Source organism: Amphibalanus amphitrite, unplaced genomic scaffold, assembly GCF_019059575.1.
Source record: "Amphibalanus amphitrite isolate SeventyFive unplaced genomic scaffold, NRLGWU_Aamphi_draft 000103F_arrow, whole genome shotgun sequence".
Classification (NCBI taxonomy): domain Eukaryota; kingdom Metazoa; phylum Arthropoda; class Thecostraca; order Balanomorpha; family Balanidae; genus Amphibalanus; species Amphibalanus amphitrite.
In genome coordinates, this window is record NW_024881598.1 from 440950 (window position 1) to 466837 (window position 25888).

The 25888-nt window shown below is 47.4% G+C and overlaps 1 protein-coding gene across 2 annotated transcripts in view; it reads right to left on the minus strand.

The window, feature by feature from the left end:
* LOC122380655 (acid phosphatase type 7-like) overlaps positions 1–25853 on the minus strand; it is an 83883-nt gene extending 58030 nt beyond the window's left edge. Inside the window, exons 1-4 of one of the 2 annotated variants that reach the window (XM_043364004.1) lie at positions 25261–25853; positions 24822–24951; positions 11373–11564; positions 10732–10864 (exon numbers count right to left, since the gene is read on the minus strand). In XM_043364004.1, the coding sequence (XP_043219939.1) occupies positions 10732–10864; positions 11373–11564; positions 24822–24951; positions 25261–25263 (458 nt within the window). In that variant the 5' untranslated portion in view covers positions 25264–25853. Of the gene's footprint in view, positions 1–10731; positions 10865–11372; positions 11565–13620; positions 13897–24821; positions 24952–25260 lie in introns of those variants that run through there. The other variant, XM_043364005.1, reaches the window with a different exon arrangement.
* Positions 25854–25888: the final 35 nt, after the last annotated feature.

Sequence of the window (25888 nt, forward strand, 5' to 3'; positions counted from 1 at the left end):
ATTGGATCACGACCAAATTGTACCATCGAGCCCATCATTTTTTTTTTTATTTACCAGCCCGGAAAATATCATGACCTGAGACCAGTTTTACCAACAGAAAAATAGCCGCCTGCCGGAATTTTTGCCTCAAGACCGCTTCACATACGGAGCGTAAACGCGATGGGCACGTAAGCGGATAGGGCTTTACCGTTTACGCTCCATATGTGAAACGATCTTTAGGCAAAAAATTCCGGCAGGCGGCTATTTTTCTGTTGGTAAAACTGGCCTCTGGACCCATAATGACCGTTGGCTTATGAGCTTTTTCTGGAGATCATCTTGAGCCATAAAATCTCACTTCAAGAAGTTATAGCGGGTCCCGATTTTCTCGACACTTATCATTGCCCTCTTGAATGAGACGGAATGACCAACCTTAAAAATGGGCAGCAGCGGCTTCCTATTGTCACGGGTAGCACGCTCGTCTTTTTTATGCACAGCTCCATCTCAGAGTCCGAGAGGCCGCGGGGGTCCGATCGACTCCTCCCCCTTACGTTAGCGGCTGTTGAAACGCCAACAGACGGGCGACGGTTAAAAGTTGCAGCTGCTTTTGTACGACTGCACGGAGGGGTGAGACGGTGAGGCGAGCAGGTACGTGAAAATTGGTATCTAATAAATGGTGCTGTGCCTTTGGCCTGGGCTAATCTTTGAATCCTGGGATACAACAGTCATCCACGATGGCTCCATCACTGGAGCTACAAACTCTAAAAAGATAGGCTTTCTCAGAATCCCTCATTACCCCCACCGAAAGGGCTCCATTACCCCCAAAGGGGGCATGCCCCACCATTTGCCGACCCCTGCTCTAAGGCAATGGGCGGCACTGTGCAGTGTGCTCATGGGGCGGCATTGCTGTGAATAGACGGCACCGCAATTGGGAAGCGACAAGTTGTCCAGGGGCAGCATCACATTTAGGGGCGGTGCTTTGCTGGAGGGCGGCTCTCGACTAAACAGTAGCATCCCATCAGGGGGCGGTAGCGGTAGCGGTAGCGGCGGCAATACGCCTGCGCCTTGCTGGGGAGGTGTTTGAACACCCCCTTACGGTCTTCGCGAATATCTTTATAAAACGCGGCACCTGGCACCGGTTTTTGGTACACCTTATTATTCGTCTTTTCCACATGTTGTTAAAATCTCAGACCCAGATATTTTAAGGTCAGGTCACCACGGATCACGTCACGTGACTTCCCTTCAGAAAACGTCATAATGCTCGCCAGAGCTACAACGGCTTAATGATCGCTTTGAAACTTTCAGCGATTGATGACAGTAACATTATGCATGAAATGCTTATCTTGGAAATTGGATATATGTATGTCACCTAAGACTAGATGCCGGCAGCGCTCTTGCGTTGCCTTGGGCCAGAATTGGAGGAACGGTTCTGACAGCACACACCGGGCCAAACCACTGAGCTTGGACTGCACCTGAAACCAACCGAAACATCCCAAAAATGCTTGGAAACACGTGAGATTGGTATGGATATCTACCTACAGGAAGATATGAATTGACTGCACGTGCATAGTTATTAGTTCATGTCCCAGGCACCCCAGTGCAGTCATTTTCATAGCATACTGTAGCGTGTGTCTAGTTCTATCAGTGTACCGACTTTTGTGTCGCTAGCTCGACGTTTCCCGTGATCAGAGACCAGAGGATCCATCGTCAAAACCGTTAACCGCCCCCCGCACGCGCAGCTTGCACCCCTCGGATATTATCTCGCCGGAATGTCATGACTCAATGCATTCTTCTTATGACCTGCAAGTTTTGAACCAGTTAGAGCTGTCGTTTACCCTGCATGCGTGGCAACGTACGAAGGGGTGCAATCGGCTTGCACGTGCATAGCTCATGCACCACAGAGTTTAGCTGAACCAAATGAACACTATTTTGGAGGTCTTGCCTGGGACTACTATTGAACCGATTTTGAAGTTGATAGCTCAAAATTTCTTTGAGCCAGAGGACCTCAGGTCAAAACGGTTTTCCGCCCCCAGCACGTGCAGCCTGCACCCCTCGCAGACGGTGACCCCCTGAAAAAATGGTTCAAGGTGTTACCGATGTGTCCCGCCAGTGTGGCTTTGTCCGTGACCTCGGGTTGACCTGCAGCCTTGACAAAAAATTTCGTGTCACCGAAACTTTGAAGCAAAATATAGCGTGTGCCACGAAGCACGGAGCGAACCGAGGCCAGCACCAAAAGTTTACCTCGCCGGAGACGAGTCGAACGGACCCACTTTCGTCCCGATCGGTTCACCCATTTTGATTGTGTCAAAATATGAACTTCGTAGCTACCATAGGTCGGCCGGAAATGACATCAGAGTGACGTCATGTTCGGCCGATTTCGACGCAAAACATTGAACCACGGCAATCGCTCCCAAGAGCTCAGTTTTTAAGCTAGATCCAATTTCTTCGCATGAGAGGACTAAGAATAGACTGCGCTATCAAACTGCTATCTCGGATTGTCAAAATATTGAAAATTCTGAAAATTATATATAAAAAAATCAAAATTTATATTTTTATATCTTATTCAAAAACTTTTTGACTTTTCGAAAAAAAAAAACGGAATATATGTGATAGAGCACATGCTTATGACGTACTCTAGCAAGTTTTAGCTAAATATCTTCAAAAATGGCCAAGTTATACGCATTATTGCAAAAAAAAAATCACAAGCATAAATTTTTCAAATCAATTTTCAGTATTTTCAATTTTCAGTCGTGCTCCTGAGCTCAAACTGCATCCAATAAACACCTTTTTTTGAAAAATTTTAACATCAAAGTTTGACCTTTTTTGACCTGAAAGTGACATGACCTAAGCTAAATTCAACTCAAAATGACCTTGAATGACACAAACGACATCAAATTCGAAATCTATGGCCTAAATGGACCATGAAACATGTGTCACGTGACCGACGCATGATATAATATTTTCGTGACCTGTGATGACCTGACCCTGACCTGAAAATTAAAGTACAAGTTTGGTACCCTCAGGGTATCTAAAGCATCTGTTCACGAGTGTGTAAACCAAAAATGAGCCTGATCTGACTTGTAAGACGGCGGCCAGAGCCCAAAAGGTGAACAAGCCAAAATGCTAATAATTTTTACTTTGACCTGACCTATGACGTCATCGGTGACCTCGAGGTCAATGACATTAGAGTTCGATCGACAGTTTTTCCGGGGCTATCAGACGCCGTTTGAATTTTGACGATCGGCCCAGTGGTTTCGGAGTTAGGAGGGGGCGGCGGCATGAAGAGCCCCCCCCCCCCCCAGTGTGGCGCGTTATACGCAGAAAGGTGAAATGCTCTGCTTATGAATGGGAACACACTCAAACATCAGACATGCTATGTACGGTGAAGGGGAGGCGTCACATTCAGGGGCGGTTTCGCAAAGTGGGCAGCTGCAGCTTTACCTTCCAGGCGGTGGGGGGGGGTTGCCCCCCCCCCCTTTAGTTTTTTTCAATATATCTCCAGAACCGCTGCGCCGATCGTCACCAAACTTTCAGTACCCTCCCGTGAATAGCTTTTGCACATTGTGACCAAATTTTTTTCCAAAGGGTATGATAGGTTGGCCGCTACTGACGTTAGAGTGACGTCATTTCTGCCATTTTCGACCCAAAAAAAGCTTCGCGGGAAGAGCTGTCAGGCCTACAGCTTTAGAGATAGGGTAGCCTGGGGCAAGACGCCCCAGATAATTTATCTTGCTGCATAGCTTTTGTCCCACATCACCTGGAAGGCCAAATTTGTGCTCAATGCGTTCTTTGGACATTTTACTTTAAATTCCATCCCTCAAATTCATTCACTTATGATCGGACTCCTAGCTAGGAAGTGATTTGTGAAGCAACTGCAAATGGGGCATTTTGCCCCAACCCCAGGGCAAAACGCCCCACGGCCTGGGGCAAGAAGCCCCATACTCTAGATTAAAGATTAAACATGCTAGTTGACTTAAATCTTATATGAGAGATCTGTTAGACCTTCGGAAGCACGGCACTGAAGTTAGCTCCTTCCATCCTATCAGGTGTTCAGCTATGACACTATTGTATGAGCAGGTTTTTCACCTGCCTCATAAGGCCAAATAATGAATTATTGCAATGGAAATGTTAACAAAATACTTCCTTTGCCATCCAATTGCTGAGAAAAGTACATATAAATGCATAGAAACTTACTGTTAGCCAGCTATCGAGCATTAGGAAGTGGGTAGTCCGAACAACACATGAGGTAAAACGCCCCATGGGGCGTTTTGCCCCGCGACCTACTGGGGCGTTTTACCCCATCACGTAGTTCGGTCAGAGAACAACGCCTTGCACTCCAGTAAGGCATAATTTAACACGAACCAACCCGGCATTATAAGCGTTAGATAAAGTTGTTTAAAATACATAAAAGTCGTTAACCTGCTGTACACCATAAAAGAACGCCATGATGCATAAGCTGACAACAAAACATAAAAATCACTCCAAAAACACATTTTTGGCTATATCTCCCTAAAGAGTCATCACAATTTCTTTCCAGTCTGCTCATATAATGATCATATAGTGCACGTTTTATAAAAGAGATGATGTTTCTCCAGAACCTTGCCAGTTCCGAGAAACTTCGGTGAGGCGTTTTACCTCGGCGGGGCGACTTGCCCCGGTCTACCCTACATAAAAATGGCTCGACATAGAAGGTGCAGAATAGACAGGGCTACAAAACTGCTATCTCGGATTGCATCGAATCAATTTTTTTTTTTGAATATTTTAGCCGAAAAATCCAAAAAGTTTTTTTTTTAATTTCGACAAAACCGGAATATATGTGGTAGCCCCTTCCCCCTCCTGTCCACATACTAAATTTGAGATCAATACCTCTTTTTTGGCCAAGTTATAGCGAAAAACTGTTCAAAATTGATGACGTCAAAATTTCAAATTCAATTTTTAGCAATTCTAGACGTCGTAGCGCAAAACAAAGACCACCATTATACTCCGCGTGACGAGCTGCATCGAATCAATACCCAATTTATGCAAAACTATAAACTTTGAAATTGGACCTTTTTTGACCTGACCTTGACCGGACCTCCCCCAGAAAGTGACCTAAACCGTACCTGATGGTCTGATATCCAACACCATTGAGTTGTAAATGAAAATTGGCCATAAACATGCATCGCACAACCTTAGTAAAGTTGGGTTCATGTGCTGACCCTTGGTGACCTGACCTGTGACCTGACCTGGTATCATCAGTGACCTCTAATAGCAAATATGTACTAGGCAACTGACGCTCTATCGCTGATTTTCGACAAAATGCGTTTTACTCGGTGTTATAGCGCATTCCCTAGAAGACCCGTGAACGGTGAAACATTTTATCTTTGACCTGACCTGTGACGTCATCGGTGACCCCGAAGTCAATGAAATTTGGTTTCTCTCGACAAATTTGACAGGGCTATCGAACACCGTTTGAATTTTGTGGATCCGTCCAGTAGTTTCGGAGATATAAGGGGCAAAAAATTGCCCCCTCCCCCACCGCGCGGAAGGTGGCCGGGAGGCCCACCGCCTGCCGGGTTAAAAAGGGCGCCCATTTCCTTCACCCTTGGCGTCATTGAGATAGCCTCATTGTAAAATAACCCTCGCCGGCATGGGGGGTTAATGCAACCCGCCCCCCCCCCCTCTAAGGTTTTTGCGAATAACTCGCGTAAAAAGCGGCCGATCGCGACGAAACTTTCAGTACCCTCGCATTGATCAATTTTACACCTACCCTGAAAATTTCATGACCCTGACCCAAATGACATTTGACCTGTGACCTCTTTTCCGAGACCATGTTTGGCCGGAATCGCGATTCAGCGTATGTCGGCTCGCATTATCCGCGCGTTTGCAAGCTTTTCATGGCTTTAAACGTTCAAACATGTGATTTGATGTTGCTCCCAGACATGTGCTTGGATCCGGAAAAATGGATCTGAGATCCGATCCCATGGATCCCGATCCGAGATCCATTCAGATCATAGATCCAACCCCTCAATTTTGTCGAGAGATCTACTGGGATCATAGATCTGACCCTTCAATTTTGTCGCTAGATCCACTCGGATCATAGATCTGGCTCCCCAATTTTGTCGTGAGATCCGTTGGGATCATAGCTCATACATAGGTGCTCAAAATGTTAACAACTTTCTTTCATAAGAAGTTATGAATACCAAAGTATGGTTAGAAACAAACAATCTTATACAAAGACCATATTAGTAAAGGCATCCAGTTACATTATACAGAATACAAAATAAAGGAGGCTCATGACGGTCACAACTTGAGAGAATTGAGTGACATGAAGATTGTTCACAGTTCACATACCAACAGAAAAGTTTGCATTAACAATTAACATAGAGGTAAGTCAAAGTAATGACTAATGAACAATACATAACTACGTACCTACCACATCACAATTCATGTTAGAATCTACATAATGATATTGATAAGACAATCTCATTGATCTTGCAATAGACAACCATGAGGCTTTCCAGTTTCCAGCTACCACAATTGATTGATAAACAATAAAAGATGATACTGACACATGTGGCTTGGTTAGGTAAAGGTATTTCAATCTATTGAAAGAAATATTTGATAAAATAAACTGAGATATAAACAAAAGTATAAAAATATTCAACAGCCTGCGGAAGCGATGGGAAGCGAAATATCAATTGTAATGGCCTTGGAATGGATATTTACCGTAAAATGATTATTCAGTATCTAAATTGAACTCGTGACGTCATTTCAAATAACAAATGAGCTAGGCGTTCTACCTTCGAGTATAATGAAAATAAATAAAAAATCAAACTGGAAATTCAAAAGTCTGGAGCTTTTTTTTAAAGAATGTTCATTTTTTCTGCCTCACATGATTTTACGATACGATTGTTTGTGAATATCATCTTTGTAGCGTTGAATTTAATGACGTAAACGTAAGCTGAAACGGTATTATATGGCCCTGAGCGGTGTGCGCCTTGCATCTTAATTTTATTCACTTTTGAAAAGAATAACAATATCTCACGTCATTAGTTTAGAGGGCCTATTACGGGGAATCTTTTGGAATCATTACAGTCTTGGTCAAATTAAGATTTTTCATTGGTCAAACGATAATGACGTAATAAAACCATATTACCAAAACGTGAGCTGTGAATTTCGTTTGTCTTTTTTTGGGAGGCTCTCTCATAACAAAAGCACAGCATGGCACCACACGTGGCAGCTGGCAGGATGCCAAAAGTGGCCAAAAGTAGGTAATCTGAAGAAGTTGATGCCATTTTTGAACTTGTAATTTTATTAGGAAAGTATTAGAGGTTGGTTGCTATTCTTACTAAATCGAAATTGTGTTGCACATACTAATAGCTCATATGAACATTCTGGATTGGGATTTCATACCTGGCAGAAGTGGATTGCTGGATTATTTTTAACAAAACTGACCTATTTGGCTTCCAGGTTTGATTTCCTAACATCTGTCCATAGGCGGCAGAACAGGGGGGGGGGGGGGTGTGGCACCAGGGTACAGTGCCCCCCATAGAGTTTGGCATTTTAGCATTAGCCCTACTGGCGTTGCAGAAAGAATGGGACCAAAATGAAAATCTGCAGTGCCCTGCTGCCACTGCATCTGTCTGTACTGTTTGTTCTTTGAATTAAAGTGGCTGTAGCTTGTTGATAAGATTGTCATCAGTGCTGTTATGAAAAAGTTACAATTGGTCACAAAAAGTAGCAATATGCATGTTCTTGGTTTATTTTAAATGTAGTACAAATGTTGTTTATTTAGATTCAAATTTAATGATGATACCTAATGATCACAAGTGGTCTTAACCAATAACCATGTCCACAAGTGATAATTCTCAATTGTATTGCACTGTAAGGTGTACAATTATGTAGGATAAGGGTTTCATTGGCTACATGTTGTCGTGAGATCCATACAGATCATAGGTCCTCCACAAATTTTAGCCCGCTGGATCCGCAGAGATCATAGATCCGACCCCTAAATTTTGTCGAGAGATCCATTCAGATCATAGATCCAACCCCTGAATTTTGTCGAGAGATCCACTCGGATCATAGATCCAACCCCTCTATTTTGTCGAGAGATCCACTGAGATCATAGATCCAGCTCTCGGATCCAAGCACATGTCTGGTTGCTCCCATGCATTAGGGTGGATGTCAAGGTCACCTGAAGGTCAGGTCAGGTCATTGACTTTTGGTGACCCTTTGGTGACTAGAGATGTCAATCGGATACCAACTTTTTGGCATACCGATACCAAACCGATACCAACTTGGTATTTGGTATTTCAATCCTAATTTTTTTGGTATTTTGTTGGTATTATGAATGCTCGCTAATGTATAAGAGGCTGTGAATTTGGTAAAAAGTCGGTATTTCCCGAATATTCCTAAGTTGGTTCGGTTTCGGTATTTTCCCATGGTTTGGTTTGGTATTTGGTTTGGTATCGGTATCCTGATTTTCTGTAATTGACATCACTATTGGTGACCTCGGTTCACTTTTTCGAGTTTTACATGTTTCTAGGCTAGTTTTTGGAGCTGATTTCGAATTTAGCAACCATTTGAACATTTACGAAGTAGTTTTGGTGCCTTCGTAACATGTTACGAAGCTGTCAGAGGCGGTTGACACGTACTACGAATACCCGTCACGACCCCTACCGGTTGACCTGACCTGACCTGACCCGACCTGGTCTAAATGCTTAAAGACATCATCTCTGATCAAAACTAACACGATATTCGTGATCAGCACCCCGGAAAACCCCATAGCAGCCACACTTTACGACTTTCAAACAGGTCCCGATTTCCCCGATTTTCGGGTCATTGACCTGACCTTGAAGGTTACCCAATGACTTAGGACCTTAAAATTGGATTTCATCGGCTTCCTCTCGTGACGGGCAGCACGCTCGTTTTTTTCCGCGAAGCTCTAGCTCGATCAGGGGCCAAACGCGAGGGGGGTCGTACCAACCACCCTTGTGCCGTCGAAAGACGCAAAATGGCCTGTGCCGGCGAGGGTAACTACCTGGCGTCAGTGGATTCAGAGGGGCGCCATCGATCTTAGATGAGGGCGGGGCGTCTGTAGTAGTGGTGTCAATCGGAACTTGAATCTTCGGAATTCCGATTTTGTCCGATGTCCAATTCGGAATTCGGCTGGACAATGGCAGCAGGCTTTGGACAACTTTGGACAATCGCTGGCTACACCTCAACATTTTTAAAAAGTAATCGTGGTTAACATTGATTGGCTATTAAAAAGCTCAGCTTTCCATTTGATTAACACTTTTGAGCTGGTAACGGTACATGAAAAGCAAATTAAATAACAGTGTTGAGTGTTAACTATTGCGTAGGTGTCGGACATCTTTGGAGAAATGGCTGGCTTGGACATTTTTGGACGGAAAGTCGACGTAAGCATTGGACATTGGACGGACTTTGGACATAGGTTTTCTGAAATTGACACCACTAGCTGTAGTCTCCGTTCAGGTGGGCGCCAGTGGCTATTGAGGGGCGCCAGCGATCTCGGATTGGGCGGCTTTGATCTGCAGAAGGGCGCCTGGTGCCTAGAGGGGTGCCAATTGAGCTTGGATGGGGTCACTGTTGCCTTCGGCAGGGCGCCCAACGCTCTGGAGGAGCGCCATTGAGCTTGGATGGGCCGACTTTAATCTCAAGTGGGCGCCATTGATCTCAGATGGTCCGACTGTGATATTCAAAGTGGCACCAGTGGTTTCAGAGGGGCGCCATCGATCTTGGATGGGGCGACTGAAGTCCCCGTTCAGGTGGGCGCCATGAGGGGTACCAGCGACCTTGGATGGGGCGACTGTGATCTTCAGAAGGGCGCTGAGGGGCGCCATTCGGCTTGGATGGGGCGACTGTAGTCTGGGATGGGGCGACTGTAGTCTGGGATGGGGCGACTGTAGTCTGGGATGGGGCGACTGTAGTCTGGGATGGGGCGACTGTAGTCTGGGATGGGGCGACTGTAGTCTGGGATGGGGCGACTGTAGTCTGGGATGGGGCGACTGTAGTCTGGGATGGGGCGACTGTAGTCTGGGATGGGGGGACTGTAGTCTGGGATGGGGCGACTGTAGTCTGGGATGGGGCGACTGTAGTCTGGGATGGGGCGACTGTAGTCTGGGATGGGGCGACTGTAGTCTCAAGGAGCGTCTCGGATGGGGTGCCGGTGCTCTAGAGGGGCGCCATTGGTTTCAGATGGCCGCGATAGATCTTAGATGGGGCAGCTGTGGTCTCCGTTCAAGAAGGCGCCAGTGGCTTTTGATGGGCGCCATCGACCCTGGGATTCGGAATATTCTGGTTTCTGGGGGGGGGGGGGGGCGCCCTTCAGCATTGGGATTCAGGTTGTCGTTGGGGTGCTCTGGAGAATATTGGAGTGTTCAGGCACCCCCAAAAAGATATTAAGTTCGATCCCTGCTTGCATTTCACTTTTTATTTCATGTTCCTTCTGTAAAACGGCATCAGCCTAGTTGGCGCTACTTGGGGCGCCATCTGGGCGGCTGGGCGAAAAGGGGGCCATGGCCCCTATGCCCACCCCCCTGTCTACGCCACTGGTAACCAGTAATATGGGTACAGAGTCACAGACTGGGCGTCCCCTCAGTACAGTTGACAGTTGACACTAACCTGGGTACAGACTGGGCGTTCCCGTAATGCAGCTGGCACTAACCTGGGCAGGGACTGGACGTTGTCGCAGTCCACTTGACACTCACTTGGGCAGGGACTGGGCGTTCTCGGAGTACACTTGACACTCACCTGGGCAGGGACTGGGCGTTCTCGGAGCCCATGTCTCCATAGACGGCCAGCCGGGGACTCCAGTCCACACCGGCGGCCATCGACGTGAAAAAGAACAGCTCCGACCACCCGGCGTCGCTGCCCACCTGATACACTGCGCGTGCAGAGACGGGGCACGACCCGTGTCAGAACCGGACCCACTCCCCCCACTGCCGGATACATCCAGTCAGCAATCAACGATCGACAGCAGAAATAAGATCTATGTCTGCTGGTCTGCTGGTCTGATGGGTTTCCATCTCTGACCTGAAGCCAGTATTACCATGGATAGAATAATCCATCCATGGTTTTGCGTACCGAAAGTCGCTGCTGTGGTTGTTTTTAGCCATAAGGTCGCCCATGAGTTTCACCAGGAACGCGAAAAAACAACCGCCGACTTGTAAAAATATTAGCAAACTGAATTAATACATTTTAGCATCGGCAGTTACTTTTTCGCGTGGTTTATAAGCCTATATTTTCGGGGCGATTTTTCTGTCGGTGAAAATGGTCTCTGGTCCAGCAAAGATGATGAGCACGAGTTACATTTACCGAAGCGCGTCCCCGGCGCCGTGAGAGCTGGCCACCCTGCCGTATATCCGGCTGGCGGCGCGCGACTGGCCACTGACCGTAGGTGGTGTTGGGCTGCAGGCCGGTCAGCGTGGCGCGGTGCACGTACTGCGCTCGCCGCAGCTCGCCGCCGTCCACGAACCGAGAGGCGGCGCCGACGGCGCGCGTGTCGGGCCGCCGCCGGCCGTAGTACACCTCCGAGCCAACCGGCTCGGCCGTGCTCCACGTGACCACCATCTGCGACGGCTCCTCTGCCGGAGACGGGGAAACGTGACCACCATCTGCGACAGCTCCTCTGCCGGAGACGGGGAATGGGTGACGGCTCCCCTGCCGAGACACGGGGAATAGCTCACGGCTCCTCTGCCGGAGACAGGGAATGGGTGACGGCTCCCCTGCCGAGACACGGGGAATGGGTGACGGCTCCCCTGCCAAGACACGGGGAATAGCTCACGGCTCCTCTGCCGGAGACAGGGAATGGGTGACGGCTCCCCTGCCGAGACACGGGGAATGGGTGACGGCTCCTCTGCCGGAGACGGGGAATGGGTGACGGCTCCCCTGCCGAGACACGAGGAATGGGTCACAGCTCCCCTGCCGAGACACGGGGAATGGGTCACGGCTCCCCTGCCGAGACACGGGGAATGGGTCACGGCTCCCCTGCCGAGACACGGGGAATGGGTCACGGCTCCTCTACCGAGACACGGTAAATGGGTGACGGCCGCCCTGCCGAGACACGGGGTATGGGTGACGGCTGCCCTGCCGAGACACGGGGAATGGGTGACGGCTCCTCGAGGCACGGGGAATAGCTCACGGCTCTTCTGCCGAGACACGGGGGAATGGGTGACGGCTCCTCTACCAAGAAACAGGATTCCTCTGCCCACACACAGGGCACAGCTCCTCTGCCCAGACAAATACAGGGGCAATAGTGTGCAGCATTTAACCTTCCCGGTGGTGGTGGGGGCATTTTTTGCCCCCCCCCCCCTTAGTTTTTTCGATATATCTCCAGAACCGCCGCGCCGATCGTCACCAAACTTTCAGTACCCTCCTGTGAATAGCATTTACTCATGGTGACCAAAATTTTTTCCAAAGGCTATGATAGGTTGGCGGCTAATGACGTCGGAGTGACGTCATTTCAGCCATTTTCGACCCCAAAAAAGGCTTCGCGGGAAGAGCTGTCAGGCCTAGAGCTTTACAGATACAGAAAAATGTTTTAGACAAAAAAGGTGTAGAATTAACACTACAGGGCTACAAAACGTTGTTATCTCGGATTGTGAAATTTTTGGATTTTGAGAGAAAAAAATAGATTTTTTTTTTAAATATTATAGCCGAAAATCCAAAAAGTGTTTTGAATTTCGAAAAAAAAACGGAATATATGTGATAGCCCCTGCCGCCTTCTATCCACATACCAAATTTGAGATCGATATCTTTTTTTTGGCCAAGTTATAGCAAAAAAACTTCAAAATAAATGACGTCAAATTTTCAAATTCTATTTTTAGTACCTAATTCTAGACCACGTAGCGCAAAATAAAGACCACCATTAGACTCCCCGTGACGAGCTGCATCGATTCGATAGGTACCTATTTTATGCAAAATTATCAACTTTGAAATTTGACCTTTTTGACCTGACCTTGACCTGACTTCCACCAGAGAGTGACCTAAACCGTACCTGATGGTCTTATAACCAACACCATTGAAATGGAAATGAAAAAATTGGCCATAAAACATGCATCGCACACCCTTAGTTAAGTTGGGTTCATGTGCTGACCCTTGGTGACTTGACCTGTGACCTGACCTGGTATTATCAGTGACCTCTAACAGACATGTGCTTGGATCCGGAAAAATGGATCTGAGATCCGATCCCATGGATCCCGATCCGAGATCCATTCAGATCATAGATCCAACCCCTCAATTTTGTCGAGAGATCTACTGGGATCATAGATCTGACCCTTCAATTTTGTCGCTAGATCCACTCGGATCATAGATCTGGCTCCCCAATTTTGTCGTGAGATCCGTTGGGATCATAGCTCATACATAGGTGCTCAAAATGTTAACAACTTTCTTTCATATGAAGTTATGAATACCAAAGTATGGTTAGAAACAAACAATCTTATACAAAGACCATATTAGTAAAGGCATCCAGTTACATTATACAGAATACAAAATAAAGGAGGCTCATGACGGTCACAACTTGAGAGAATTGAGTGACATGAAGATTGTTCACAGTTCACATACCAACAGAAAAGTTTGCATTAACAATTAACATAGAGGTAAGTCAAAGTAATGACTAATGAACAATACATAACTACGTACCTACCACATCACAATTCATGTTAGAATCTACATAATGATATTGATAAGACAATCTCATTGATCTTGCAATAGACAACCATGAGGCTTTCCAGTTTCCAGCTACCACAATTGATTGATAAACAATAAAAGATGATACTGACACATGTGGCTTGGTTAGGTAAAGGTATTTCAATCTATTGAAAGAAATATTTGATAAAATAAACTGAGATATAAACAAAAGTATAAAAATATTCAACAGCCTGCGGAAGCGATGGGAAGCGAAATATCAATTGTAATGGCCTTGGAATGGATATTTACCGCAAAATGATTATTCAGTATCTAAATTGAACTCGTGACGTCATTTCAAATAACAAATGAGCTAGGCGTTCTACCTTCGAGTATAATGAAAATAAATAAAAAATCAAACTGGAAATTCAAAAGTCTGGAGCTTTTTTTTAAAGAATGTTCATTTTTTCTGCCTCACATGATTTTACGATACGATTGTTTGTGAATATCATCTTTGTAGCGTTGAATTTAATGACGTAAACGTAAGCTGAAACGGTATTATATGGCCCTGAGCGGTGTGCGCCTTGCATCTTAATTTTATTCACTTTTGAAAAGAATAACAATATCTCACGTCATTAGTTTAGAGGGCCTATTACGGGGAATCTTTTGGAATCATTACAGTCTTGGTCAAATTAAGATTTTTCATTGGTCAAACGATAATGACGTAATAAAACCATATTACCAAAACGTGAGCTGTGAATTTCGTTTGTCTTTTTTTGGGAGGCTCTCTCATAACAAAAGCACAGCATGGCACCACACGTGGCAGCTGGCAGGATGCCAAAAGTGGCCAAAAGTAGGTAATCTGAAGAAGTTGATGCCATTTTTGAACTTGTAATTTTATTAGGAAAGTATTAGAGGTTGGTTGCTATTCTTACTAAATCGAAATTGTGTTGCACATACTAATAGCTCATATGAACATTCTGGATTGGGATTTCATACCTGGCAGAAGTGGATTGCTGGATTATTTTTAACAAAACTGACCTATTTGGCTTCCAGGTTTGATTTCCTAACATCTGTCCATAGGCGGCAGAACAGGGGGGGGGGGGTGTGGCACCAGGGTACAGTGCCCCCCATAGAGTTTGGCATTTTAGCATTAGCCCTACTGGCGTTGCAGAAAGAATGGGACCAAAATGAAAATCTGCAGTGCCCTGCTGCCACTGCATCTGTCTGTACTGTTTGTTCTTTGAATTAAAGTGGCTGTAGCTTGTTGATAAGATTGTCATCAGTGCTGTTATGAAAAAGTTACAATTGGTCACAAAAAGTAGCAATATGCATGTTCTTGGTTTATTTTAAATGTAGTACAAATGTTGTTTATTTAGATTCAAATTTAATGATGATACCTAATGATCACAAGTGGTCTTAACCAATAACCATGTCCACAAGTGATAATTCTCAATTGTATTGCACTGTAAGGTGTACAATTATGTAGGATAAGGGTTTCATTGGCTACATGTTGTCGTGAGATCCATACAGATCATAGGTCCTCCACAAATTTTAGCCCGCTGGATCCGCAGAGATCATAGATCCGACCCCTAAATTTTGTCGAGAGATCCATTCAGATCATAGATCCAACCCCTGAATTTTGTCGAGAGATCCACTCGGATCATAGATCCAACCCCTCTATTTTGTCGAGAGATCCACTGAGATCATAGATCCAGCTCTCGGATCCAAGCACATGTCTGACCTCTAATACAAAATGTGTTTTACTCGATGTTATAGCGCATTCCCTAAAAGACCCGTGAACGGTGAAATATTTTATCTTTGACCTGACCTGTGACGTCATCGGCAACCCCGAGGTCAATGAAATTTGGTTTCCTTCGACAAATTTTACAGGGCTATCGAGCGCCGTTTGAATTTCACGGATCCGTCCAATAGTTTCGGAGATACGGGGGGCAAGACAATGCCCCCCCCCCACCGCGCGGAAGGTGTCCGGGAGGCCCACCGCCTGCCGGGTTAAACCGAGCCAGGGTGGCATAGGCGGCGGAACGATTTGAGACAAGGGGGATATCGGTTCGAGGGGTCAAGCCTAAGGTACCCCGAAATCATGTTTTCTCATCAGATTTAGGCTACTTATTTTTCGTCACAGCCCTCGCTGTTTTTTTTTACAAAAAAAAAAGAAAAAAGAGAGAAATGGTAGCGCACCCAGCCCATGCTTTTGTATTAGTTTGTAGACATTAACTTTGCTTCGCCATACGTTAAAAAAAAAACTTTGAAAACAAAAACACCCAATCTTTATGCTCTTCAGCTGATGGGCTCGGAAAAGTGAACCAAGGTTATCTAAAGCCAATGACCTTGACCTGATCTTCATTTGGCCTTGACTCAGGCCACGGTCAAGGGTCGTGGGGGGTCAGGGTCATGTTATTTTCAAGGTATGTGTTAAATTGATTATCTCGAGAATACTAAAAGGTTCGCCATGATTGGGCACTTTTACGAGAGTTATTTTCTAATAATAGGTAATATAGGAAAAACCAGCAACCTCATAACATAAATCAGAAATAGGAGCCAAAAAGTTATATATTTAATGGAATAACCTTCTGTTCAAAATTATAAAAATTGCCAAAAGGTATCAAAAACACTTGAATATATTTCGGAGACGTTCCTTCATCGGTTCAAGTGATAAACCACTTGAATCATCATGGTTTATCATCATGGTTTATCACTTGAACCGATGAAGGAACGTCTCCGAAATATATTCAAGTGTTTTTGATAACTTTTGGCAATTTTTATAATTTTGAACAGAAGGTTATTCCATTAAATATATTACATATAATGCTGTTCACCAGAGTGCTTCGTCATTTGATTCCAAAAAGTTATACTTAAAATGATCGAATATTTCGCTCCTGGAGCTTCATCAGCGATAATGACAGAAAAGAAACTTGATGACCAGCTTTTTAAGAGAGTTACTTCCAAAAAACCGAGGGGTGGGTCTATCCAAGCCTGTGACGGGGGTCAAGCCTAAGGTACCCCGAAATTATGTTTTCTCATCAGATTTAGGCTACTTATTTTTGTGTAGGTGTCCCACCCCCTCTCAAATGGGCCCCCCGAACTCGAATGGGGGGGCACGGGCCCGTGTGCCCCCCTTGTGTGCGCCTTTGGTCGGGTTGAACCCGGTTAGACCTGTGTCTTAGACGCAATCATGGTCAGAGAAAACAAAGGCCAATTTCGGGTCAAATATTTTTATTAACTGATCTTATTGTTTTTTTTTTTTTAGCTTACACGTATAATAACTAAGATTTTTTAAATTGAGACTTCATGCACAAAAATGTGGCATTCGTCCACTTTTACTCATCTCCTCTCAGCGACTTGATTTGACCTTACAAGCAAAAAAAAAAATCACCTGCGTGATAATTATTTGCCCAAGGGCGCTCTACACAAGAAACGCCAGCCGGTCAAAAAAAAAAAAAAATTGGCGAACGTTACGATATTTCTAGTGCTTGAATTATATTCAATGAAAATTTCAGGAGACATAAATAATCTTAATCCTTAGCTACCGGCCGCTCGGAGCATTCTCTAGCATTCCATTGCCAGCTGCATTACCAACATCATATTTGCATTACTTTGGGTTCATCATAGTTGACAGTAGATAAACCGGCCACAGCAAACCCATGCCTCATTATCCTTTCCTTCCAAGCAGCCAAGCTAACCGGCCGCCCGGCCCACCACCGCGATATGGAACAACACTGGAGTGCGCCATTTGCCTGCGGCAGTGCCCCACCGCGCCGGGGCTGTTTGACAGGTCACCCGCACCGTGACCTCGCCAACCGCCCCCCCCCCCCGCCCATCTCCCCATCGGGCCCAGCTCGGTACTGACCTCCCCTTGAATTTGACATGGACTCGACTGAGGCTCAACGCCATCTAGTAACGTCTGGAGATCCTTACTAGATCCACTGTACATGGGTGTACTTACGTACATAGTGGATGGGTACCGACCAGAACCACTACTCGGCGGTAGAGACGCGGAACGACTAGGGATCGTGTCGTTCAGCCCTGACGGCAGGGCGCCTACAGAAGAGGAGCAAGACCCGTGAGCCTCAGGAAGATTGGAAACCTGGACGCTCAAACCGAGCTGGACCCGACATCAGTAGGAGTGGGAAACCAGACTAACTCAGGGAAGGAGAAAGGGCGAAGCATCCCCGCCAAGCTAAGAGCAGCAGGATTCAAGGTGGAGACGGGCAGACCCCGGGCCGAAACAGTGACAGCAGAGGACAAAGCAGCGGCCATGAACATCGCAGCACGCTTCTACAACTCTGTGTTTCTCCCTGGTATCGGTTGCATGAAAACCGATCCTGTCAAGCTGGAGTTCGAAAAAGACTTCAAGCCAACGCAACCACCGCGCAGAGGCGTCCCCTACCACTACCAGGGCAAACTCTCTCAGCACCTGGCCATGATGAGAAAGGAAGGAGCGATCGAGGACGTCAATCCCAGAGAGGCCCTAGATTGTGTCATGAACGTCGTGATCACCGACAAGAAAGAAAGTGGACAGATCCGCATGAACATAGACGCAACACCCATCAACAAAGGTATGAAGATGACAAAGTGTCATGTGAAGACGGAAGCAGAAGTCCGACACGAGCTCGAATGCGCGGCGGTATTCTCCGAGCTAGACATGGGATACGGATTCCACCAGCTGCCACTTCACCCCGACACCGCCAAGCGGGCCGTCTTTCAGACACACGAAGGTATCCACCGGATGAAAAGACTCTTCTTCGGTCCACGACCCGCCTCTGGAATCTTCCACCACGAAGTCTCCAAGTGTTTCAGGGGTATCCCAGGTGTCACAACCATCCACGACAACATTCTCGTGTACGGCGCCACAGTAGCCGAGCATCATCAACACCTGACGGCCTGCCTAGAACGAGCTGAGGAGAAAGGAGTGAGGCTGAAGTTGTCCAAGAGCACGTTCTGCAGCCCGGAGGTGTCCTGGTTTGGTCGCATCTCCAGTGGCACTGGTGTCTCCGCTGATCCCTCCAAGATCGCCGCCATCGTCGAGGCTGGTTGACCCGAAACTGTGGAAGACGTCAGAAGCTTCCTGCAAGCTTGTGCATACAATGCCAAGTTCGCCTTCGACCACTCAAGTGACTCAACGTATCAAGAGGTCACGGCGCCCCTCCGAGAACTGCTGAAGATGTGCGCCAAGTTCTCATGGACTGCGAAACGAGAACGCAGCTACCAGACCCTGATCAGCATCCTGTCGGACAAAGCAACTCTCCGACCATTTCGACGTGACAGGCCAACGCACTTCATCTCAGACGCATCTCCCAAGGGCATCGCCGCCTCGGTATACCAGGAGGATGAAGATGGCACCCTGGTCCCAGTGGATCACGTGGACAGAGCTCTATCCGCCTCCGAGAAGGCCTGACAATCACAGATCGAGTGGGAATCACTGGCTAAGTCGTGGGGCATGAGACAGCTCCGCGCCTACTTGGTCAGGCAACCACTTCACCAGCTGGGGTGACCACGCGCCGCTGGTACCGCTGTACAGTGGGTCTATTTAAGATCTCCAGAGCCACCACGTGGCGCTACGGTCGGGGTACGGCGAGTCCAAATCCCGAGGGAAGTGAGGTCACCGGTCATTGTGGGGGAAGGAGGGAGGGGGCGGGGGGGGGGGGGGGGGTAACGCGGTATCACGGCGCATGGGGCGTGCCTAGCGCCGGGAGTGGGCCGCCCAGGGCCGCCCGCCACTGCGCCGAGGCTGAGGGGAGGGGATGATGGTTGCGGGTGCGTTCACTCCGGTATGGTGGTATCCTGTTCATGTGGAACCAGCAAGAATGCGACTGAAGGGAATCATTATCTCAAACAAACGGGCAAGCCAGAGGCAGCGTCAGTTCCAGCCAAAATGTTGAACAATGATAGGTAATTGAAATCTAGGACGCATTCATAGCATGCAACTATTCAGTCGATAGTTGCATGATGCTTTTCATGATGCATGATGAGGCTGTTCTAAACTGTTATTTGAGTTAGATATTTTTCATTTGGCACGTTCAGTTTTGGTGGGTTTTATCGGGCCGAAAAGAATTAGAAAAGAAAAAAGATTTGAAACGGCTCCAGAAAAATGTCCAAAAATATTTTCTTAAAAATGAAACTTTGCTAAACATTTATAAGCGATAATTTTGACTTTTTGAGAGGATATTGGGGAAAGATATTGGGGAAAGACGTCATCGTGCTTATCTGTGTTGCAGTAGAAGGAAAGGTTTTGGTTCGTGTCGAGATAAAAACAGACCCGGGAGTGGGGCTCGAACTCACGACATCGCATTCAGCTCACAGGTTGCCCAACCTCAGCGCTACGAGCACCTATCGCCCTGCGCAGCTTGCTCAGTGTTTCGGCTAGAGTTCGGCCAAGTGTCTGACGTCTGTCAATGTCACAAGGCGAAACCGCAAGGTAAATGTCCGTCCCGGTAGCTCGGTCGGTAGAGCGTTGGACTCCATGTGCCATGTGGTGAGAGCGCACGTCCCGGTTGCAAAAGTCCGGGTTCGAACGCGACGTGTGTTTAATGTTTTTGATCCTCCTGACGGGTATGGTTGTGATTGGTGGCAGGCCGCTGCCAGGCGAAGTCAGTGAGGGGACCGGCCGTGCGCGGCTATGTGCGCACGTTAAAATTTGGACTATAAATCTGCCATAGACCAGGAATTGCTTGATCGGAGGGTAGAGAGCAGGGTCAACGCAACAAGCTCAGCTTAGCGGGGACTCTGTCCTTGTGATTCCTTTCATTCAAAAGGTTCGGGCCAATTTAACCCTCGCCGGCACAGGCCATTTTGCGTCCTTCGACGGCACAGGGGGGGGGGGGGGGGTACGACCCCCCCCCCTCGCGTTTGGCCCCTGATCGAGCTAGAGCTTCGCGGAAAAAACGAGCGTGTTGCCCGTCACGAGAGGAAGCCGATGATACCCAATTTTAAGGTCCTAGGTCATCGGGTGACCTTCCAGGTCAGGTCAATGACCCGAAAACCGGGAAAATCGGGACCTGTTAGAAAGTCGTAAAGTGTGGCTGCTATGTGGTTTTCCGGGGTGCTGATCACGAATATCGTGTTAGTTTTGATCAGAGATGATGTCTTTAAGCATTTAGACCAGGTCAGGTCAGGTCAGGTCAGGTCAACCGGTAGGGGTTGTGACGGGTATTCGTAATACGTGTCAACCGCCTCTGGCAGCTTCGTAACATGTTACGAAGGCACCAAAACTAAGTTACTTCGTAAATGTTTGGTTGCTAAGTTCGAATTCAGCTCCAAAAACTAGCCTAGAAACATGTAAAACTCGAAAAAGTGAACAAAGGTCACCCGAGGTCACCAAAGGTCAATGACCTGACCTGACCTTCAGGTGACCTTGACACCCATCCTTATGTATGGGAGCAACATCAAATCACATGTTTGAACGTTTGAAACCACGAAAAGCTTGCAAACGTGCGGCTAATGCGAGCCGACATAAGCCGAATCGCGATTTCGGCCAAACATGGTCACGGAAAAGAGGTCACAGGTCAAAGGTCATTGAGGTCAGGGTCATGAAATTTTCAGGGTAGGTGTAAAATTGATCAATGCGAGGGTACTGAAAGTTTCGTCGCGATCGGCCGCTTTTTACGCGAGTTATTCGCGAAAAACCTTAGGGGGGGTTGCATCACCCCCCCCCCCCTGTGCCGGCGAGGGTTAACCCTCGCCCCGTTGGGGGGGGGCATTTTGGCCCCTCCCTGTGGTTTTTCCTGAATAGCAAAAAAACGGCGGCGCGCAGCGCCGCCAAATTTTCAGTACCTTCCCGGGCATCAATTTGACACCTTCACACCAAATTTCAAGTCTTAGGTCACCTTAGGTCAGGAGTTATTGAGGTCAAACTGAGATCATGTTCGAGCAAAAATGAGCAAAAAACATGCAATCTTGAAACGCTCACCAAATCTACAGTTATCAAGCAATTTCAAAGTTCTTTATATGGTCTAGTAGACAAAAAGCGGCGCTACAAAACTGCTATCTCGGATTTTCAAAATTTTGGGTTTTTGACTCCAAAAAATTTAAAAAATTGATTTTTTTAGAAAAACTAAAAAAAATCCAAAACTTTTCCGAATTTCGAAAAAACCGGAATATATGTGATATTCCCTGCGCTCTTCTATATGCATACCAAATTTCAGATCGATATCTCGTTTTTTGGCCAAGTTATAGCGAAAAAACTGTTCAAAAATGATGACGTCAAATTTTTGAACTCAATTTTTAGCGATTCTAGACCACGTACGGCAAAACAAAGACCACCATTGAATTCCACGTGACGAGCTGCATCGATTCGATACCCATTTTATGCAAAAATATTAACTTTGAAATTTGACCTAATTTGACCTGACCTTGACCTGACCTTGACCTGACCTTGACCAAAACGTGACCTAAGCTGGCCCAAAAGGCTGCCTGACCCACAAAGTCGCATTTGTCATGTAAAATGGGCCATAAAACATGTATCTCACGACACTTTCATATTGTGACCCCCCAGTGACCTGACCTCTGTGACCTGACTTGGTATCAGTGACCTCAAATAGCAAAATATGTGTTTGAAGAACATTTCCTCATCGATGATTTTCAATGAAATGCATTTTACTCGATTTTACAACGCATTTCTTGAAATGCCTGTAAACGGTGAAAATTCGACCTTTGACCTGACCTGTGACGTCATCGGTTTGACCTGGGTCAATAAAATTGGGTCACAAGGTAGTTCCCTGATAGGGCTATCCAACACCGTTTGCCGCTTGTCGCTAGGTTGCGTGGTTCTCGAGATCTTAGGGGGGGGGCCAAAATGGCCCCCCCCCAACGGGGCGCGTTGCTCGGCAGAGCCCAACGGGGCGCGGGTTAATATTAAAAAAGGGGGAGCCGAACCAGGTTGGGCCGGGTTGAACCCGGTCGGACCGGCGCGGTGTCTTACACGCAATCATGGTCAGACAAAACAGAGGCTAATTTCGGGTCAAATATTTTTATTAACTGTTCTTATTGTTTTTAGCTTACACGCATATTAACTTTTAGTTTTTTTTTTAAACTCGAGACTTCATGCACAAAAATGTGGCATTCGTCTACTTTTCCTCATCTTCTCTTAGCGACTTGATTTGACCTTAAAGCTTACCAGTAAAAAAAAAAAATCACCTGCGTGATAATTATTTGCCAAAGGGCGCTCTACGCACGAAACGCCAGCCGGTCAAAAAACTGGCGAACGATACGATCGTTCTATTGCTTGAATATTATTCAATGCAAATTTCAGGAGACATAAATAACATTAACCCTTATAGATACTGGGCGCCCGGAGCATTCGTTAGCATTCCATTGCCAGCTGCATTAGCAACATCACATTTGCATTACTTTGGGTTCATCATAGTTGACAGTAGATGAATCGGCCACAGCAAACCCATGCCTCATTATCCTTTCCTTCCAAGCAGCCAACTGCCAAGCTAACCGGCCGCCCGGCCCACCACCGCGATATGGAACAACGCTGGACTGCGTCATTTGCCTGCGGCAGTGCCCCACCGCGCCGGGGCTGTTTGACAGGTCACCCGCACCGTGCCCTCGCCACCCGTCCCCCCTCCCCACCTCCCCACCGGGCTCAGTTCGGTAGTGACCTCTCCTTGAATCTCACATGGACTCGACTTAGGCTCAACGCCATCTAGTTTCGTCTGGAGATCCTTACTAGATCCACTGTACAACAACGCAGCGCGTCCGGCCAGCAGGCGAATCACCAAGCACAGACAACCAAGTTCAAGATCTCTGCTTCACTGACAAGTTCCTAGCCGGCAAGCAAAACCCCTGTGACTTCAAGAGTCGCTTCCCCACCTCCCTCGCCGGCCTCTCAGCCGCAGACCGGGACAAACTAGAAGTGGACGACAACGACTCGGTGCAGGTGATGCGCATCGGTCGCCGACCTACCACCCGCCATCTCCATCGACAGACTGAAGGAGGCGGCTTCCCGAGACGAGACGTACCAGGGTCTGATCCAGGCGATCACATCCGGGAGTGGACCATGTCGTGCTGACAGGCCCTACTCGAGAATATGGACAGAGCTCAGCGTACTGGACGGTCTAGTGATGAAGGGCGAGCGGATCGTCATCCCGGATGCAGATCTGGGCAACGACATGGGCAACATGCGCCAATGGGTGGTGGAACTGGCCCACGACGGGCATGTTAGCGCTGATGCGGCGAAGAGGCTGCTTCGAAAAAGGCTGTGGTTTCCTGGTATGTCTCGAAGCCATCTTCGCCAGAACTGGTCTGTTAGCGCCTGGCTCTGCCGCCAAACTAGTTTGGAGCAGCTCTCTTCGTCTCGGAACAATCCCGGAGGCAGACGCCTGACCGGACGCCCCAACAGCAGATGATTGGGCGTCAGCGCCTCCAAACTGTTCGGGTCTGCCGACACGTGCGTGAGTGGGCGGCTGTTGACGACTGCTTCCACTTCAGTCAAAACAGTGTGCAGTACTTCCTCGGAGACAAGCAGCCGCCCGAGGACAGCTCTCAGCGCGCGTTTGACAGTCCCCACCATCCGTTCCCAGGCGCCGCCCATAGCACAGGCAGCCGGTGGGGGGGGGGGGGGGACAGAATCTGCCCCCCTCCCGTTTTTCGCCAATAACTTCTAAACGCGTTACGCCAACGACGTCAAACCTTTAGTACCTTATAATACATTAATTTAACACGTTCCCTGAAAATTTGAGCGAAATCCGTCGGAAATTATTCATAAATTACCGCATGTAGGTAAATCGGTCGTGTGTGTGTGTGTTGGGGTTTAGAGGCGCCTCAACTCGGGAGGTTATATGGCGCCATAACGACTGATTTACATCGCTGTTATTGAGGATGTCGACACATGTGTAAATCTGTCAAGTGGTTGTTGAGATATAAGCTTTGCAAAAGCGTGACCACGCTCATACTCAGGAATTTCCGTTAATCTACGAAGACTACGCTCTCTTTGAAGACTCGCTCCGTAACCAAATACGGCCCAGACTTATTTTGCTGGCTGGGCAGCAGCGCGTGGAAATCCAGGGGCCCCAGCGGGGGACGGGTAAATAAAATTAAGGCGTCCCACTGCTGGGGCTGATCTGGTAAGCATCAGCGTAAGACGCTATGGCTGCGCTGGCCGCTGCATCATGACAGCACGGCACCTACTTCCGTAGGGGTCTAGGAGATGTGTATATGCGACTACTCCGGCCGGCTGCCAGGCCACCTACCTCCGTACGCGATGTGTATCTGCTCCGGCTGCCACTCGTCGGTAGCCTGGCAGGACAGCACCACCGCCGCGAGGCAGAGCAGCTGCCACAGCGCACACCTGCTGCACAGGTTTCGACCGCGACCGCCAGCCTGAACGGGGGCAGCGCGTCGCGTCACCTCGAATAGTCCCTGGCGGCCGCAGGGGCGCGGGCATACCGCATAGGGCCATGCACATCTTTCTTTAGCGGTTAGCACCCCCGCCCCCACGAACGTCCTATTGGCACTATTGACGTGCTGTCCCAGGGAAGCATTTTAGGCTGGTCTGTTGTCAGGGCCAACCCAATAGACAAAACTGTGTTTATTCCAAGTTCAGTCTACGATTGTGACACAAAAGATTCTTACAGATAGGTGACACATACCTACCTATTACCTACCCAACGAACGAAAAAATCGACTTACCATTGCCGCTATGAGCGCTGCCCGTCACCAGGTGAAAATGCGCCGACAAGGTTATATAACCTTGCTTATAGATGTCTCACAGCTCTGCTCCACGAACTTCACCTGCTGTGCAAATGCCCGTTCCCGGGACACACGCGTTTTGCAAACCCAAACAAACCCAAACTACTCAGCTGGTTCTGGTTCATTCTTACTGGTAGGCCCCTCAAAGAGATCTCGGTATAATGCGTATAATGCATATCATGTTGAGCTTGAGCTGCCTACATAATTAAAGGTCTCTTTCGTAATCAATTTTTCCTCTTGAAGTCGGTAATTCGATCTTCATGCCTTCCTCGTACTTAATAACAAATCAAAGAAAAAGCTATTACAGCTAGAACTGTTTCGACATTGTTCTATATACCCTGGTTTCGACCCATAGACCGTTCTCTTACGATGCATTTCTAAGCAGCAAATATTCTGTTTTTTTTTTTTTGCTGTATTTGTTCTTTTCCCCCTTTTCCTTCCACAATTTTCATAGAATAACTTACTTCAACAGCTGATTGCGAGAAAGCTGTAGCTACAAGTCTGCCGCAATTGGGGCAATTGTAACTGTAAACAGCGCAAAATGTAAACAACTGATCACATGTGTTTT